Here is an 18,422-nt window from a genome sequence, read left to right as displayed (position 1 = left end):
CAGTCGGCCTGCAGTAGGTGAATAGTTGTGGAATGAATGGGTCTCTTGCCTTCTGGAAACCCCCGTGAACAGGAGTGGGTTTACATGTTCTCCTACTTTTGTACTTGGCAGTTTTCCCACAGCGTTCATTTGAAAACAAATTCAGATTCTGTCCCAGGTTACTTTTATACCGCCACTGGTAACACTAGGGATGTATTTGTGCTGAGGGAAAAACACTGCTTTCAAGGTTGCCTCTTGGAATAAATGTTCTTTTTCTATTCTAATTAAATTATTTTCTTAAACTTGCTGTTTCAGAGGATAAATATTTAACTAGAGACTGCAATATTACTTAATTTTATCTTCCCGACCAGTCACTGGGCTACCATGAGAACATTTTATTATTCCATCTGTTAGATTATAAAATCATGGAACATTTTTCATCTCTTAATAGGGAGAGATAATGCATGTGAGAAAACTTCATATATGTTCCTACGAAAGGAGCTTCCTGTGCGCCTGGCTAACACAATGAGAGAAGTTAATCTTCTGCCGGATAACTTGCTTAACCGCCCTTCAGTGGGATTGGTTCAGAGTTGGTAAGTAAATAGTGTGGCTTCAGATGGGTCTACCCAGAATGCTCTGAACATTTGGCATTGGGACCATTCTCCCTAAAAGTACACGTACTGCTTCTGTGGGAACGAGTCATTCAGGATAGCCGGGTTTCCCAGGTAATTAAAAGTTGGGTTTTTTTTTTTTATTTTAACTGACAGTGTATAATTGTCCTAAGGAAAATACTTTTCAACTGTACTAGACACTTTGTTGACTTTTCAAATTTTTTTTCTGGTTATAAATGTGATTTTTCATTGAAGAAAATGGGAAAGTACAGAAAAATATAGAAGAATAGCAATGCAGTGTCCCATGTGAGCAGATCTGCAATTCTTTGGATAGGGGAATGTTGCTGCTTTGATCCAGTCTCTGCCGTGTTTTTTCTGTTTTCCTTTTAAAGAAGTTTTTAGAAGACAGTACTTATTTTAGGACAAATTAAGTCATTTAAAGGGGAACCTCCCATGTGAAAAGTACGAGCTAGCTGCTGTACCTCATCTCCCCCATGAAAAGTCTGAAGTATCTTCACAGAGTATGTTAGCATTCAGTCAGGTGTAGCTCTGATGCTTAAAGCGTGTGCTGTCTAATTGAAGAAGTTGAATCTGTGACTGAACTGCCCACTCTGTAGGCAGAGTGGGATGGGTGAGTGGTGGGAGGGAAGAGCAGGTGGTGTATCTTTAGAAAGGGATTTGCATAGATTTGAGAAGCGCTCGCTTGTCTCCTCTGTATTCTACAAGCAAAGAAGAAGTCCCCGTGGAGAAAGCTGGAGGGGTTCAGGAGGCCAGATGCACAAAGTGCTCTCAAGCCAGCACTGAGGAGGTGCCATGGGGGCCTGGGGGAGGGAGGTACCGACTGTGGTCTGCGCTGCACCTTGGTGCGGGGGGGTGGGGGGTGGAACTGACAGGAACAGGGAGAGCACTTTAGGGGATGGGAATGATGTGGACAGATATGGGGAGAGCGGAACCATGAATTAGTTGGCATCTAGAGTATTAACGGAGGCCGGGCTACTGAAAGATGGCCATTCAACAGTCATTCCTCGGTAATACTGATTATAATAAATTGTTAAGGTTGAGAATGAATCGTCTGAGAAACAGTCTATTGGGTGGTCCGTCCTTGTCCCAGACAAGCAGCAGCCCCTCACCGAGGCAGGCGCAGGGGCCCCGGGACCCCGGAAAGCTCAAGAGAGGTGGTGACCATGGCTCCCATCGTAAGGTCACTTGGATTCTACCGTAAACTCATAGCTTGTTTCAGGAACAGCGAGTACTTGTTTGCATGAGACTTCTTTATTGCTCCAAGACCATGATTAGAGATTTTCCAGCAGAAAGTATATAAGCACTCCTGGGAGCTAGCTACTGTGCTGGGAATTCTAGGTAGGCTAGCTGACTTTCAAGTCCCCAGTCATGGTGGCAGTGACAGTCAAACATTTACTATCACTTATGTAAAAGTCACTTCAGGGGCTTCAGAGTGAATTGCTGGCAAATTGCTGACTCACATTACTGAGTCAGCTCTTTTTTTTTTCTTTTTGGTCTCCTTACTATTTCTCTTCCATAGCCATTGCAAACTTGTGCATGTTACTTCTTCCCTTTCTTTTTTAAACATTCGATTTTGAAATAATTGCGTATTTAACAGAAGGGTTTGCTAACATTTGTTCTATCATTCTCATTCATATTCTCTCTCCCTCTCTCAATATAGATATATATGTATGGTACACACATACACACATAAAATACATTATTTTTTTCTGAACCATTTGGGTTAATGGTATACATCATGCCCCTTTACCCCTAAATACTTTAGTGTGTATCTCCTTAGAACAACTCTTAGAAAACCACAGTTTGATTATCCAATTTGGTAAATTTAACATTGATACAGTAATATTATCTAATATGTGGACCCTACTGTCTTTCATCACTAGTCCTAATAGTGCTTTTCTTCTTAAGCAATCCCCACCCTCACCCCTGATTTATGAATCCAGTTCAGGATCATGCATTGTGTTTACTTGCCATTTCCTTTTCCTCTTGAAAGCAAATCTTAAGTATAACAGGCCGTGAAGCCCACCTCAATCAGTGTTCTCCTTGCTTTCTTGACTTTCAGGCCAGGAAGCTCAGCATAATCTTTGACTCCTTTCCATTTATGACTTTGCCCTTTAAATGAACTATCCCCTTCCGGAAGGATGGGATGCCTGCCTGAAATTCTGCTGACATGTGGCAGGGCAGAGGGCATCACTGCGGATGGCTGACTGTGGCCTCTCAGGGTGGTTTAACCTAGTGATTTTAACAATGTCTAATTCATAGTCTTATATGCCCAGAAACTTAAAAAAATATACCCAGTAATGAACATACTTTAGTCTCATGCATTGTCACAAAGTTCAGGTGAGGCTGATGAATAAAACGTCCTTCCTGTTTACGTATTTATAAGCTTAACAGTCATTTTTAGTTACTGGCATGCCCTCATCCTCTATCCACAGTGGGATAGTAGGATTAGTAGTCATTAATTATTAGAAATAATTAGAATAAGGGATAGTTTTTTCAGGACATGTTAAGACCCAAAGCAGAGCTCATACACCTCTAAGTAATTGGAATCTCTGAATCCCCACCAGATCCGGCAGGTCCAGTCTGGCTGTAGCTGCTGCTGTAATGTGCCTCTCTAAGTCCCATTTTTCCTCTGTCCTCCAGATCTTTGTTGGACATATTATTTCTTATACTGGCCCTGAATGAGATATGTCAGTATTCTTAATCCAGAAGCTGTTTCTGAGGGCCTAAGAGGAATTCTTTCTTCTTCATTACGTGTTGATGAAACTAGGTTAACTCTGAGAAGGAACCTTCTTTATTTCTAGCTCTAGGTTCTTTTTTTCTCCTTTTCCTGCTGTGCCATGCAGCTTGCAAGATCTTAGTTCCCCAACCAGGGATTGAACCCAGGCCCATGGCAGTGAAAGCACCGCGTCCTAACCACTGGACCGCCAGGAAACTCCCCTAGTTCTAAGTTCTTAGCATGCACTTCAGGGTCACACACGTGCTTCTTAAATTTTCTGTGCACTTTTTTTGGTAATCAAACTGTAGACTTGATGTATCAGTTAGGACACGTGTGTTAGGAAGCAGCAGAAAATCCAACTAAACCTGGCTTAAGCAATAAATTGTAACTGTAAGATCCAGCCATAGGATGAGGTTTTGGTGTTGGTTTGATTCAGAGATTCACGAGATTATCAAGGCCCTACTTTCCATGGGGTCGGCTTCATTTTCTGGCTGGATTTTCTCCTGGTGACAGAATAGCTGCAGCAGTTCCAGGCTTTACATCCATGGACCACATTGTCCAAAAGCAGAGCAAGTTAATTTCTCTCCCAAAGACCGCCAGCAAGTCTGCTCTCTTATTTTACTGGCCTGAATCGAGGCAGTGATGTCCATTCCTGAGCCAATGCCTGTGTTCAGGGAAATGCGACTCAGTGACAGGCTTAGGCCAGAACTATCGGACTAATGAGGAATTAGTGACAAGAGAAATAGGATTACCCAGAGAAAAACAGGGCCACCCAGGAGCTTTGCATGGTATCAGCTTCCCCGGAAGCACTTGGGCTACATGGCGGGTGGAGGGGGTTGGATGGATACCTGGGTGGAAATTTAACGTACTCCTAAGGAAAAGGGAAAGGAGGATGGATGTAGGGTAGGCAACTAACACAGTATCTCTTTTTTTCAGGTATATGCAGAGTTTTCTTGAACTTCTAGAATATGAAAATAAGAGCCCTGAAGATCCACACGTCTTGGATAAGTAAGTATGGTACCAAACTTACCTGAAAGTCAAAATATCTAGGTTAAAAAATGTTTTGGTGAATGGAACTCATGTCATTAAGAACCAAGAAGTACAACTTGGCCGAAAGCATTAGGTTTCTTAATGGGTAACAGCTCAACGTTGCAGTTTTTTAAAATTTGAGTTAAGAATTTAACATAGTACCAAGGGAATAATGACCCTTCCAATTACGCTTCACGATCTAATTCTTAATCCTTGTCTTCCGGTGAACTCGTGCTGGACACTCACTGTAAATATTGCAGTAAATGTTCCACCTAGTGGTAGTTTTAAGAAGGCACTGGCCTCTGTGTGTACATGAGTTTATGTACTTAGTCCTTTACAATTTGTTTTTAAATTTTCAATGCGATATTACATTTGAGCTCAGAGCATCAATAATGCTTTTATTTTGGAGCAGCGTAAAAGAGTATGCTATTAACATAACAGCTATTCTGAATTCTGTTGCTGTTGTTAGGCACGAAGGCTGCTAAATTCTCATGCTGATGGAAAATATTTCTGGTTTTTCCTTTTCATTTAACCGGGAAACGCTGACCCTAGCTCTGAGTGTGGTTTTTTCACCCCCAAGAGAAATTGTGTCCCCTTCACATTACTTTCCTCCTCTTTCATGTACCCATCAGTGAATGCATATGGCAGGCCTTATGGACATATTATTTCTGTTGTGCTGAGGAATTTCTTTCTAAGTAGAAACCTGACCCACATCATTGTGACACCAAATGCCTTACATGTAGCTGTTCCATAAAAAGAACTAAGAAGCACCGTGTTACGTGAGAGACCTTAGCTGGAGGCATTTAATCCAGCTCTCTCAATTCACAGATAAGAAAACTGAGGTCCAAGATGTGAGGTGACTTCCCCAAGATTGTAACATTAGTTAGGAGCAGAGCTGGATCTGTAAATCATGTTTCCTCTTCCTTGGTACATTGCTCTTTGCAGTGCACCATACTGCCAGAACTGCTGGTCTGAGTCGTGAGTAGCTAGCTGAAATGTAGTTACAGATTAAAATACAAAGGGAAAAAAGTCCTGACCTGTTTTATACTTTGCTAGGTGTTTTGCTAATGGGTCTATGAAATGTGGAAAGGGAGGCATTGGATTAGAGCCCCCAGCTGTAATGTTTTCCTCGTTGTAAGGCCTTGCTGTCATTTAAGTTATCAAAGTTAACTAAATCGAACTCAGAAGTTTGGTTTCTCAACAGTCATTAGCTAGTGACAGTTTGGCTGATATCCTCCAAATTAGGACTGACCTCTATAGCTTCAAATTTTGGGATATAGATTTGTGGAAGTTTATGATATGAAATTTCTTCTGTGTGTTTCCTGGAGTCCTGTCTCAGTTTCTGGAACAGGTTATCAGTCAGATGCGATTTATGGACGCGAGCCTGCTTTGGAAACTGCCAAGTGCTGGATCCAACGTGTACGAGATTGTAATGATAATAGCTCTCGCTCAGTGACGTTTAGTAACTTGTCCAGGTTGCCGTGAAGCTAGTTAAGAGACTTGGGATTGTAGAAGCCTGATGTTTGCAGTGAAGGAAGGAGTGGAGAGTTCTGCTCATCGTAGCAGCCTTTTCTTATCAGTGAGAGGTTATATAGCAGTCATGGGCAGGGAAACCACTTAAGTAAAGTGAAAGTAGCTTAGAGGACAAGGATGTTTGTCATAATGATAAAGTTTAGAAGAGCCCCAGAATTGGGGAAGTAGTCTGAGAATTGAACCATTGAAGCAAGTCTCCTCCCCTCAGATAAGTTGAGGCACTTTTCTACTGTAATGAATTGTTTCAGTTTAGTAATATTTAATTTATGAATATGATGGGAAGAGCATTATGTAAAGGATAAATGGTCCATTAGAAAATTTCTTGAGAATATTATGACCTTATAATTTCTGAGTTGATTTATTCATCTTTGCTGTCTTTGCACATATGTATTTGTTACAGAAATATTTCATCATTGAGAAAAATAAGACTATTTGGGTAAATAAGGTTACTCCAAATTTCCATTACCGGGGGCCAACCACTGTTAACATTTTCCTTCCATTTACACTTTTAACTAGGCATATATATTTCTATATGTGTAGAATGTGTGTGTGTGTGTTCTACAAAAATAACAGTGTCAGCATTATAGATCTACACCATTATTAGTAGTTTCATAGTGGTCCATCTGCAGATAACTCATGTGATTTGACCTCCTGTCATTGGCTTTTAGAATAGTTCGTGGTTTTCTTGCTACTATAAGCAGTGCTTTAAAGAACAGCTCTTAAATGCAGCTGTTGGCCTTGTCCAGTTATTTTCCTAGAATCAATTCCTGGGAGTGGAATGACTTTCTTTGGGCTTTTGATATAGGCTGCTCAATTGCCCCTAGAAATGATGCATCAGTTTACGCTCCCACACTCTGGCTGACAGTGGTTATTCTTTGCCAGTCTGTAAGCGGAGAATAGTGTTGCATTGTTTTAATTTGCTTTTCTTTTATTATTTTGAAGGTGAAGTTGTTGGTGTTTGCGTTTCCTCTGGTACATTTTCTATTGATACCAGGCCCCTTGCCTAGTGTTCTGTTAGGGTGGTCATCTTTTCCTTCACTAAGAATAGTAACTCTTGTGAATATATTTTTCCTAGCTTTCACTTTTTCTTGACTTTATAATGTGTGTCCCTATAAAATTGCTGAAATCCTGCATAGTCCTATTATTTGTTTCATCATGGTTTCTGCCTTTGGTATTAGAACAGCCTCCCTTTACTCCAAGGTTATATACTTATTCAGCTGATTTTCTTTTTCCTTTTCTACAATTTCACCCTTTTACATTTAAGTCTTTTAAAACCCATTTCGGGGCTTAAAGTTTAAAATTGAGGTGTGTGACTTAAATTGTTAGCCAGCTGTCCCAACTAATTTGTTTCCCTACTGACTTATATTGTCACTTTATCGATATGCTGAATTTTTACACACACATACTCATTCACCCTTGATCCTGGTTCCAGGCTTTTTATTAGGTTCCATTGACTTGTCTTTCTGTTCTTAGTTACTATCCTCAATATATTTTTCCCTCTGCACTTTTACAGTAATATACTGGAATTCTTGAATAGGTTTGTCTTAATCACCATTGTTCTATCTACATTTCATCACCATATTTTACTGCTGAGGGAAATTCGTTTCAAAATTTTATTCTTAAAAAGTTTGACATTATTTCTTCATGGAAGCTATTTCTTTAAGACTCCATGATAAATCCTTGGAGATTTTTGGGATTGTCTTCATGTTGTCAGAAGAAATATTAATATATTCTGCAATTATGTATTCAGCAAACATTTATAGAATCTGTTTTATTAGTAATCACTTATCTGGAAAGTCAGTGGATTCCTAAAAAGGCATTTGAGCATTTTTTTTCTTTACTAGAACCTTCTACGTTTTGTATCTCTGAAGGAAGACTTTCTGTAGAAAGTTTCAAGCAAAAACTGAGTAATACTTTAGTTTCTCGTGAGTACTTCCTTGTAGCCTATGATGATAATGATGTCTCTGCCTTATAAAATAAATACCAACAGGTAAATAGTACTGAGATAGACCTGGGAAGTTTATACATTAGCCCATGAGATTTTGACCATTTTGACCGTTTTTTTCTTTCCTTCCCACACAGCTTTCTACAAGTTCTAATTAAAGTCAGAAATAGACACAATGATGTGGTTCCTACAATGGCCCAAGGAGTGATCGAGTACAAGGAGAAGTTTGGGTTTGATCCGTTCATTAGCAGTAACATCCAGTATTTTCTGGACCGGTTTTATACCAACCGCATCTCTTTCCGCATGCTTATTAATCAGCACAGTAAGTTGGCTTTTCTTGGTCCAGTTTTGAAAAGATAACCAGAGTGATTTCTCCGAAATGTTTTCCTGTTGCTTCATTTTTAATTTACTGATCTGCATTTTTGTCCAGAAATTTCATTTCTAGTTCAGTTTCTCCTAAGTGAGTCCTATCTATGAAAAAGCTAATCATTAGAACTCTCTGTTAAAAGAAATCCTTGAAAGGCTTTTTGGGTGCTCATATTTGAGACAGGACCACTGCCTGCCTTTTAAGCCTCTGCTGTTACATTCCTGGTGGGGGTGAGGGACCGGCTTTAATGGCAGCCTGGTGTTCATCTCTGAATACTTTCAGTGTCTCTAGGGTCTGTTCTCGTCTTCATTCAGGACGTCACATGTTTTCCTTTTTGGTTTTAAAAACATTGATACTAACAATATTGAACTGACAAGTTGGCAATATGAGCATGGATCTTTTATTTCACAGTGATCAGTGAAATCAGATTAAGCGGGTTTGTCAAACCCTAATCTTGTATTGAGAGTTTTAGTCTCCTCTCTGGGCTGATAAGCAGATAAGAAAAAAAAACAACAACTAAAATTCTCTCCACAGAAGCTTTTAAACTGATTTTCAGCGTGTTTCTTTGTCGGATTTCATAATTCTTATGAAAAAGCATCCAGGTGTCTAGAGTCTAATTCACCCTCTTTGTTGAGTCAGAAAATGGACAGAGCATCTTTATTTTACTAATGTGTTTTATTTGGATAGCCAAATGTTATGCAGCTATTAAATGTGGGTTTGTTCTAAATGTGTGTCTGTTTAAAATGTAAATGTTTGACAGTTTACAGGAAATTTATAGGGGAAAAAAGAGAACCCAAATACTATTTAAACTACTTAGATAACTACAGTTTCTTTCTGACCTACATATGTGTGTCTACATATATACGTACATGTTTTTCGATCGTTGATTAAGTTTGCACACCTTTTGGTTTTCTTCCACTTAATTAGTTGGCACTTTATGTGTTGGCCTAATGCCCATACTTGTCCTTTTTCATAATTAAAATCTCTACCTATTTTATTTTAAGCATTCTCCTTTCGTGGAGTCTAAGTTATTCCCAATTTTTGTTTGATTTAAAAATAGCTACACATATAAACATTTGAATTCAGATTACTTTTTTCTTTGGGGGTCATTTTGGTTTTTTTCAGAAGTAAAATTTTGCAAACCTTGTATATTATGAAAGTAGTTAAATGTACTTTTAAAAACGCTTGCACAAAGAGCGTTCGTGTGTAGTACGGTGAAAAATAAGCTCCACGATGGAGGGATTTGAAGTGCTCATGGTGAAGACCCTGTGCAAGCCTGGTCTAATGGTGCAGACTGCATTTTCTAAATATTTAGTGAATGTTGGAATAAATGTCTAGGGTAGTGCTGAGAAGGTGGGTAAACTTGGCTGAGGATGAAAGGAAGTTTTTTTCATCCAAGTCACGTTGTGTTGGGGAGAGCGCATTGGATACCCGGCCCGTGTCACTGCTTTAGGACCTGCTAACTGCACCTGGCAGATTTCACAGCACATCCTTCCTCCTCAGTTGTCTGATAGCTGATCACCCACCAATTGAGTGGATTCTGTTGCTCTAAGTCACTGTGGATGCTAAAACGGTTTTCACAATAAGAAAATCTTGTCAAAGCTTACAAGCCCCATATTTCTCTGTCTGACCATCCTAGCCTTCTGTGTTTTTAATCCTCTCCCTTTTCTCTTGTGTTTGTTTAGCACTTCTGTTTGGCGGTGACACCAATCCTGCGCATCCCAAACACATAGGAAGTATCGATCCCACTTGCAACGTGGCTGATGTTGTGAAAGGTAAGGAGGCCAACGTAACGTTAGCGGTTGTGGTTCCAGTAGGATTGTGGTTTCGTTGAGGCCGCTTGGCTGTGGGGTTATGGCGCTGAACTGTTTGCTGGTTCATCAGGCCACTCTGGGCCCAAGCCATTTGATCCAAATATGCCTTGTTCTTTCTAGGTGGCTCAGGGAAGCGATGCATAATTAGTAATGTTCAAAATCGGAGTTTCTACTTCATTGACTAAGGCTTTTCTTATAGTTCTAGCTAAACAGTAAATATGTGTTAGCTTAAGAGTCTAAGTTTCAATTGCCACCACTGTCTGAAAATTTCAGAGAATGCAAACCCCTGTTACAAAATTCAGCTGAATTCACGTGTTTGTAAAATGTATATATCTTTCTGACATGCACTCCAGGTTTTAGAATCTACATGGCATTTGGGCTTCACGGGTTCACTGGATGTGGATCTGGACTCTGTTCCAGCAGCCTCAGGGTAGAACAGAACCCTAGAGCCATACGTTCCTAGTGCCTGGGCACTTGGAATTTGAACAGCAGTCTCCTCATTTTTCATTTAAGATAAATGCTAGCTCCAGAAAGCCTTCCTGGTTGTAAGTGATCCACCAGGTTCCTGGACCTCTTCAGTTTTCTTCGGTGTTAGGGTTATTCGCTGCAGCCTCAGATCCCCAGACTGTCCTCTTTCCTAGATTGTGTCTCCTCCTGTGGCCCTCCTCTCCTTATCTAAACACACACCGTACTAGTTTCAGGACCATAGCTCTCTCCGACCTTCATTGGGATCTCTGTTGCTCTTACTTTTTCTGGATTGTGTAGCTAAATGCCTAGGAGGCAGACGAGGGCCTTGTCTCCTTGGCAGAGCTCTCAGGCCTGCCTCAAGCAGAGTGACCTTTGCTCTTGGAGCTTGGAGGGCCAAGGGACGGTGCCCCATGTGGGCAGCCTCCCCAGTGGGGGAACAGACCAGATCTTCAGCCGCTAAAGCTAAGGAACACCTGTGCTGTTTGGTTACCCTGGGCATCCCCCCGGTGGCCTTAGCTCAGGCTAGGCTTGTCAGGCTGCCCTGGCCTCTGTTTAGTTAGAAAACATGTACTCACATTACTTCAGTTACAAGTGAATAGGCTCAGCTTCAGCACGCTAAGAGCCCTGTATGTAGGTTTCTCTCTCACAAGATAACCCTCTGTAGGCCCCCAGCAGGGAAGGGAAGCAGGATTGGTCTTATCACCACTTGTATGTTCATCTGGCCCTAGCCCAGTGGCTTTTATGATTCAGAAAGCCTGGTTCAGATAGTTGACTGCCCTTAGAAAAAAAAGGCACACATTCATAAAGCAAAAGTGCATTATAGTATATTGCATATGTGCCTTTTCTCTTGAACTGCAAGCAATTTGAAGTCAGGGTGTTTGTCTTATACTTGTTTTGTGACTCGCATAGAACTTAGTATATGCCTGTGTAGATGGTCAATAAATATTCCTTGGCTTGAGAAATGGTCAACTTTTCGGTAATTTACTTTTAAAGAAGCTTTATTATGGTACAATTCACATGCCATACAATTCACCCATTTAAAGTGTACAATTCAGGGGTTTCTGGTTTATTTACGGAGTTGTGCAAGCATCACCATGATCCAATTTTAGGACTTTTTCGTCACCCCAAAAGAAACCCCATAGCCATTAGCAGTCACTCCCTACTACCCCTCTCCCCAGCCCTAGGCAACCACTAATCTATTGGGTTGGCCAAAAAGTGCCTTCGGTTTTTAAGTAAAAATAAAAGACACATTTTTCATTTTCACCAAGAACTTTATTGAATCACATACTCACCCTTTTGTTCCACTACCGTCTGCCATTTTTCAGGCAACGTCATAATTCCATCTTCCCAAAACTTTTTATCTTTTTGAGCAAAGAACTGTTTCAGGTGCCTTTTAGAGTCTTCCAGGAATTGAAATTTTTTCCATTAAGAGAATTTTGTAAAGACTGAAATACATTGAAATCCGAAGGTGCAATGTCTGGTGAATACGGCCGATGAATCAGAACTTCGCAGCCAAGCTGTAACAGTTTTCGCCTGGTCATCAAAGAAACATGCGGTCTTGCGTTATCCTGATGGAAGATGATGCGTTTTCTGTTGACTAGTTCTGGACGCTTTTTGTCTAGTGCTGCTTTCAGTTGGTCTACTTGGGAGCAGTACTTGTTGGAATTAATCGTTTGGTTTTCCAGAAAGAGCTGATAATAGAGGACTCCCTTCCAATCCCACCATATACACAACATCACCTTCTTTGGATGAAGACCGGCCTTTGGTGGGGTTGGTGGTGGTTCATTTCGCTTGCCCCACGATCTCTTCTGTTCCACATTATCGTACAGTATCCACTTTTCATCGCCTGTCACAATTTGTTTTAAAAACGGAACATTTTCATTACGTTTAAGTAGAGAATCGCATGCCAAAATACTGTCAAGAAGTTTTTTTTCACTTAACTTATGTGGAACCCAAACATCAAAGCAGTTCATATAACCAAGCTGGTGCAAATGATTTTCAGTGCTCGTGTTGGATATTTTGAGTATGTCAGCTATCTTCCACATGGTGTAACGTTGATTGTTCTCAATTAACGTCTTGATTTGATCGCTGTCAACTTCAACTGGTCTACCCAACCGTGGAGCATCGTCCAGCGAGAAATTTCCAGCACGAAACTTCGCAAACCATTTTTGACGTGTTCCATCAGTCACAGCACCTTCTCCATACACTGCACAAATCTTTTTTTGCGTTTCAGTTGCATTTTAACCTTTCTGGAAATAATAGAACATAATAGGCCGAAAATGTTGCTTTTTTTCTTCCATCTTCAATATTTAAACGGCTACGCAAAATTTCACCAATTTTGATGTCTTTTTTTAAATGCACGCTGATATGACAGCTGTCACATACAATCTAACAAAATTGTTTCAAATGAAGTTAAAGACCATTAAGTGCTACTACTAGAGCCATCTTACGGAAAAAGCTAAACAAACCTTTTGGCCAACCCAGTACTTGCTGTCTCTATAGATACTCCTTTTCTGGACCTTTCGTATAAATGAAATCATACAGTATGTGGTCTTTTGTGAATGGTTTCTTTCACTTAGCACAGTGTTTTCAAGTGTCATCCATGTTGTAACATAAACCGGTACTTTGTTTCTTTTTATGGCCAAATAATATTCCACTGTATGGATAGACTGCATTTTGTTTTATCTGTTCATCAGCTGATAGACATTTAGGTTAGCTAGGTGACCTTGGACATGTTACATAACCTCTTTGGGCGTCAGTTTCGTCATCAATAAAATGGTGCTCTTGGCAATTCAGCTATGTCCTAGGGTTAAGTGAGATAATATATGTAGAGCTCCTGAAGCAGCACTAGCACCCAGGAAGGGCTGTAGGTAGACAAGTTCATGAGCATCCTTGGGCGTCATGTGAGTCATTTGCCTTCTCATTTATACCATTGATTATATATAATAAGTTGGTGCCTTTGCTTTTGTTTCTGGCATAAATTATAAAATATTTTAAAACATTTAGGACATTTATAAGACCCTTGAATATTTGATGAAATATTTCAAGAAATATTGTTAATTTTTTTAGGTGTCATATTGGTATTGTGGTTGTTTTTTTTTAAGGTGTCCTAGCTTCAAGAGAGGTATTTTGAAATATCACACATGATGTCAAATGCGTTGTGGGATTTGCTTCGAAATTATCAAGAGGTAGGGCAGTGAAAAAGATCAGGCTGTGTTGAGAAGTGTTGAGGCTGGTGATGCGTGTACTAGGGTTCTCCTCAGTGTGCTCTGCACTTCCGTCAGCGTTTGCAATTCTTCATAATAAAGTTGTAAAAACGTACTCCCTTTAAAAAAAAAGGTTCTGAAGAACCTAGGGGCAGGACAGGAATAAAGTCGCAGACGTAGAGAGAGAATGGACTTGAGGACACGGGGAGGGGGAAGGGTAAGCTGGGACGAAGTGAGAGAGTGGCATGGACATACATACACTACCACATATAAAATAGCTAGCTAGTGGGAAGCAGCCGCATAGCACAGGGAGATCAGCTCGGTGCTTTGTGACCACCTAGAGGGGTGGGGTAGGGAGGGTGGGAGGGAGACGCAAGAGAGAGGAGATACGGGGATACATGTATACATATAGCGGATTCACTTTGTCATACAGCAGAAACTAACACACCATTGTAAAGCAGTTATACTCCAATAAAGATGTTAAAAAAATACTCCTTTTTACCATCTCATTGTTTCTTCACAAAAAGTCTCTCACTAATTCTTTTTAGAGAGATTTTAACCATGAGTCAGTGTAAGTAGAGAAGTAACGGAGAGTTCTTGGCAGTTGTTAGGGCAGACGGATGAAGCAGCGCTCAAGTGAATCAGAGGATGAGGCTGGACGCTGGAGGAGAGCAGAAGCTGTTGTTTTGAGCACTTACTGTCTGTGTGGCTCTTACTGGACTTATTACATCCTGCCTGGTCTTGGCATCGTTCTGTACTTCTGTTGGTCGCTCTAATGGGGGTGTAAATTCCTCAAGGGCTGGAATTACTCTCATCCACTCTTGCATCACTCGTCTCAGGGACAGAAGTTTCATACCAAACACTAGCGGAAGATTGTGTGCAAAACAGTTGGATCAGTATTTGAAAGAAAGAAAGAAACTAGAAGTTTGTGCCTCCTGCTTTCTTTGGCCTTTTTAGTCGAGGTTTTGACCCTGGGCCAGGTCGCCTCCCAGCCTCTCCCTCTTCCCGCGCTCACTCACAGCTTTATCTTCCCTCTTTCTCCTGCCCCCTTTGACTTTATACCCAGTGAGTCCACCAGTTACCATGGACACATTTTACCCCATCCTCTCACGTAACCATTCCTACCACTCATCTGGCACAACTTAAAGCCTGGGCTCCTGGCAAAGCTGTATCCCATGATGATCACCCCCCCATGCCCCTCTGCCACGGGGCATGTCACCTCCCCCAGCACACTTCTACCCTCACACTCGTGGGGCGAGGGGCGAGGACTGCGCTGCTCCCTGTTCCCCACCGCTTCTTTCAAACCGTGTTTTTCATTTCTTCATAGCCTCTTTCCTTAAGACAACAGTGAAGGCTGGTTTCAGATTGTGAAACTGCATGAACCCGCAAAGCAACTTCCGCATCATCAGCTCTTTTGCCGCCTTCATTCCCTTCATAAATCATAAATCATACCCACAGCACACTGAGGACGCTTGGCTTGTCATATTTTCTAGAATGCCCTGATGCTTCTTCCACTTGGTGAGACATATGCTTACTAAGGGTCACTTACTTGTCCTCACACCATTGGTGTAAGTTATACCACATGAATATGTATAAGTATACATAATTTATTTATACGTTATGTAAACTGAAGAAATGTGAGTACAAAAAAGAGACTTATTTCCGTAAAAACCAAGTCGAATGCTTTGGAAAGACTTGATAAAGAAGAGATTCTTAAAAATGTAATGAAATGACTGTGAACAAGATAACTTCTAGGTGACAGGGTGGCACTGAGTAAAAATCCCAGAAGGAATCTGCACTCGGATTGCTTGACAAGTATCTTTAAGTTTCTTGCACTTTAAAGAAATAGGAATTGGAATTCATAGATGTGTGTGATATTGTTTATCTAAGAAGTATCATCTGGAACCCCAAGCTGACGCCTCTTCAAAGGAGAGACATTGGCCTTATATGAAAAGATTGGTAGAGGAATAAATTGTGTATTCAAGTGTGTATTTTAAGTTAATGTTTACAATTGTAGTCATTTTATGGTTTCCCACTATCCAACTTTTTTGTCAATCATCCAACTTCTGTTTCTGTTTTGGTCAGTCAAGAGGACTAATACCATATTACCAAAATAATAAAAAGTGCTCATTGAAGAAAATTGAGAAAATGTGGGAAAAGAGAGAAGAGACCAAAAATCACCTGTCTTCATAACCGAGCAAGAACATTGTTTTATATTGAATTCATACCAACTTTACAGATAGCAACTGTGAATAATGTGTCTCTTCATATGAAATCCGTAGTACTTGTGTATTTCCCCATCTCCAGCGCTAATGCCCATCACACACCGCCTTCCTGGATGAATTCAGTGTCTGATCTGCTATACTCATAACCTCTATATTCAAATAGTTTTCCCAGCTAGGTGTATATAATCTTTATTCCTCAATGAGATATTAGTCTTAAATCAGTTACCTTTCCTACCATGGCAAAATTGGCTAGGCACCCTAGCAGGAAGCCTGAAGGTCTCTTTCCTCCCCGTGGAGAAAGCATGTTTTAATAGCTTTCTGTCTCATGCCCTGTGGACCCCACTTTTAATTCTCTAAGTGTCTGCATACCCAAGCAGAAGCTCTTTCTGGCTCAAAATAAGACTGAGAAAAAATAAACAAGGCAGACAGCACAAACTATCAGAAGGCCTGGAAGTTCTTCCATGTCTTCTAGCAAAAAGGCACTGGAGTCTCCGCCCCCAAATGCCCCAGGGACAGTAGTCAGAGAGTCCCAAAGGGCCCACGCCTCCCCAGCTCTTCTTCCCAATACCCCCGAATGCTGTCAAGGAGAGGAAGAGATGTGTGTCAGCTTCCTTCAACTCTCAGTGACGTCTTACCATTCCCTTCCTCTTTTGAAAGTAGTTGGTATTTTTTCACTGTTTTTTTACCTTCTCCTCGTACCTTCTGAGATTTTTCAGCTAATCTTTACAATGTTGTATTAGTTTCTGCCGTACAATGAAGTGAATCAGCTATATGTATACATATATCCCCTCCCTCTTGGAACTCCCTTCCCCCAACCTCCCATCCCACCCATCTAGGTCACCATAGAGCACGAAGCTGAGCTCCCTGTGCTATACAGCAGGTTCCCTCTAGCTTTTCGTTCCTTTTTATGGCTGAGTAGTATTCTGTTGTATATAGGTACCACATCTTCTTTATCCATTCATCTTTTGATGGACATCTAGGTTGCTTCCCTGTCCTGGCTATTGTAAATAGTGCTGCAGTGAACATTGGGTACATGTATCTTTTTGGATTATGGTTTTCTCAGGGTATATGCCCAGTAGTGGGATTGCTGGGTCATATGGTAGGTCTATTTTTAATTTTTTAAGGAACCTCCATACTGTTCTCCCTCTGTCTCTAATATTTTTTTCCCTTTTGTTTTAGGAAACCTGATTTACAAGGTGTGGGGGTTCTGACTTTTAATGATAGCTCTGCTATTGATTTTCTCAGCTGTGAAGGTCCTGCATGGTTTAAGCATAGTCAGATGTCCAGTCCAAATGACCGCTGTGTGCGTGTGTGCGTGCGTGCGTGTGCCCGTGCATGCCTATGCACGTGCACGTGCGTGTTTTATAGCCTTAGGAAGCCTTAATGAACTAACAATGATTCCATACTTAGATCTCTTGAGGCAGACTCTAGGAAACTTTTATGTAGAAGGGTAGGGACACTATTTTTATTTTTGACTAGACAGTTGTATAAATGCGTAGAAGGGTGCATCTTGCATCATCGTAATTGAATGTGCAGAACACTGAAGCATGCCTCCTTGCTGCTTATTTAGCACAGTAATATCTACCTTTACACATCTGCAAATTATAGCGTCGTGGCAGTGAATGCTAGAATTAGTGTTGTAGAGCAGCTCCTATTATCCTCTGGGAGGTGCCTTCCATTGTGACCCTTTTCCCTCCTTTCTGTGTAAGAAACCAGGGAACAAGATGGAAAATCCTGTGATAAGATCGTTTTAAAGGTACAAACAAATACTTGGCACAAAAGTCAGCTCTCACAGTGACGTTAGCTTGCCTGTGTTGTTCCTAAATGCTCTTATTGCTGGGCTTAGCGTAATAGCACACAAACAGTTTCTGCAGAGCGTGTCATTATTCTGGTTCAGAAATAACGTCTTGTGCTCTCACTTCGGGCTCTTCAGGTTGCAAGTAACAGAGACCCACTCCCACCAACTCAAGAGACAGATGTATTAAAAGAACCTAGTTGGTCCCATGGTAATCCTAGGGCAGGAACCACTTTGTAGTCGGAGCTATAGAAATTGGAACTGGGAAACAGAAAGCAAGGGTTTTTTTCTGTGTAAGTGGGTTTGTCAAGTCACAGCCCCTCAGCCCCACTCTTGTCTGTAGACTGGCAGCCTTTTTAGGGCAGCTTGTTTAGGGCAATGACAGGCACTCCAGGCCTTCTAGATCATCATAACTCTTAAGTGTTTACTTTTGCCTTCTGCCCTGCCTGAGTGTCTCCATCCTGAATTCGCACAAGATGAATTTCATCGGCTCAGCCCGTCTTTTTGCCCACAGCCGCAGGTTTTAGGATTCTAGTCAGCCTGTGGATTGGTCGCCCGTACATTAGATGTTCTGCCCCCCACTTCTCCAGTTGGCTGTGCTTTGGGCAGTGGGAGAGGGTCTGGCACTTAAAAAAAAACCCCTGATGCTTCCCACTCGAGATGGGTTTTGGGTAAGTGATGATAGACATACCTTATTAGAATTTTTTTGT

General features: G+C 41.1%; 1 protein-coding gene across 2 annotated transcripts in view; it reads left to right on the top strand.

Annotated features, from left to right (window-relative positions):
• The first annotated feature begins 435 nt into the window (after window positions 1–435).
• PDK3 (pyruvate dehydrogenase kinase 3) overlaps window positions 436–18,422 on the top strand; it is a 49,058-nt gene continuing 31,071 nt past the window's right edge. For both annotated transcript variants that reach the window (XM_024746619.1, XM_024746618.1), the window contains exons 1-4: window positions 436–572; window positions 4,267–4,338; window positions 7,975–8,159; window positions 9,890–9,979. In XM_024746619.1, the coding sequence (XP_024602387.1) occupies window positions 463–572; window positions 4,267–4,338; window positions 7,975–8,159; window positions 9,890–9,979 (457 nt within the window). In that variant the 5' untranslated portion in view covers window positions 436–462. The remainder of the gene's footprint in view (window positions 573–4,266; window positions 4,339–7,974; window positions 8,160–9,889; window positions 9,980–18,422) is intronic.

This window comes from Neophocaena asiaeorientalis, unplaced genomic scaffold (genome assembly GCF_003031525.2).
Source record: "Neophocaena asiaeorientalis asiaeorientalis breed wild unplaced genomic scaffold, Neophocaena_asiaeorientalis_V1.1 scaffold20, whole genome shotgun sequence".
NCBI classification, from domain to species: domain Eukaryota; kingdom Metazoa; phylum Chordata; class Mammalia; order Artiodactyla; family Phocoenidae; genus Neophocaena; species Neophocaena asiaeorientalis.
The sequence above is the reverse complement of the archived record's forward strand: the minus strand, read 5'-3'. Positions and strand labels throughout refer to the sequence as shown.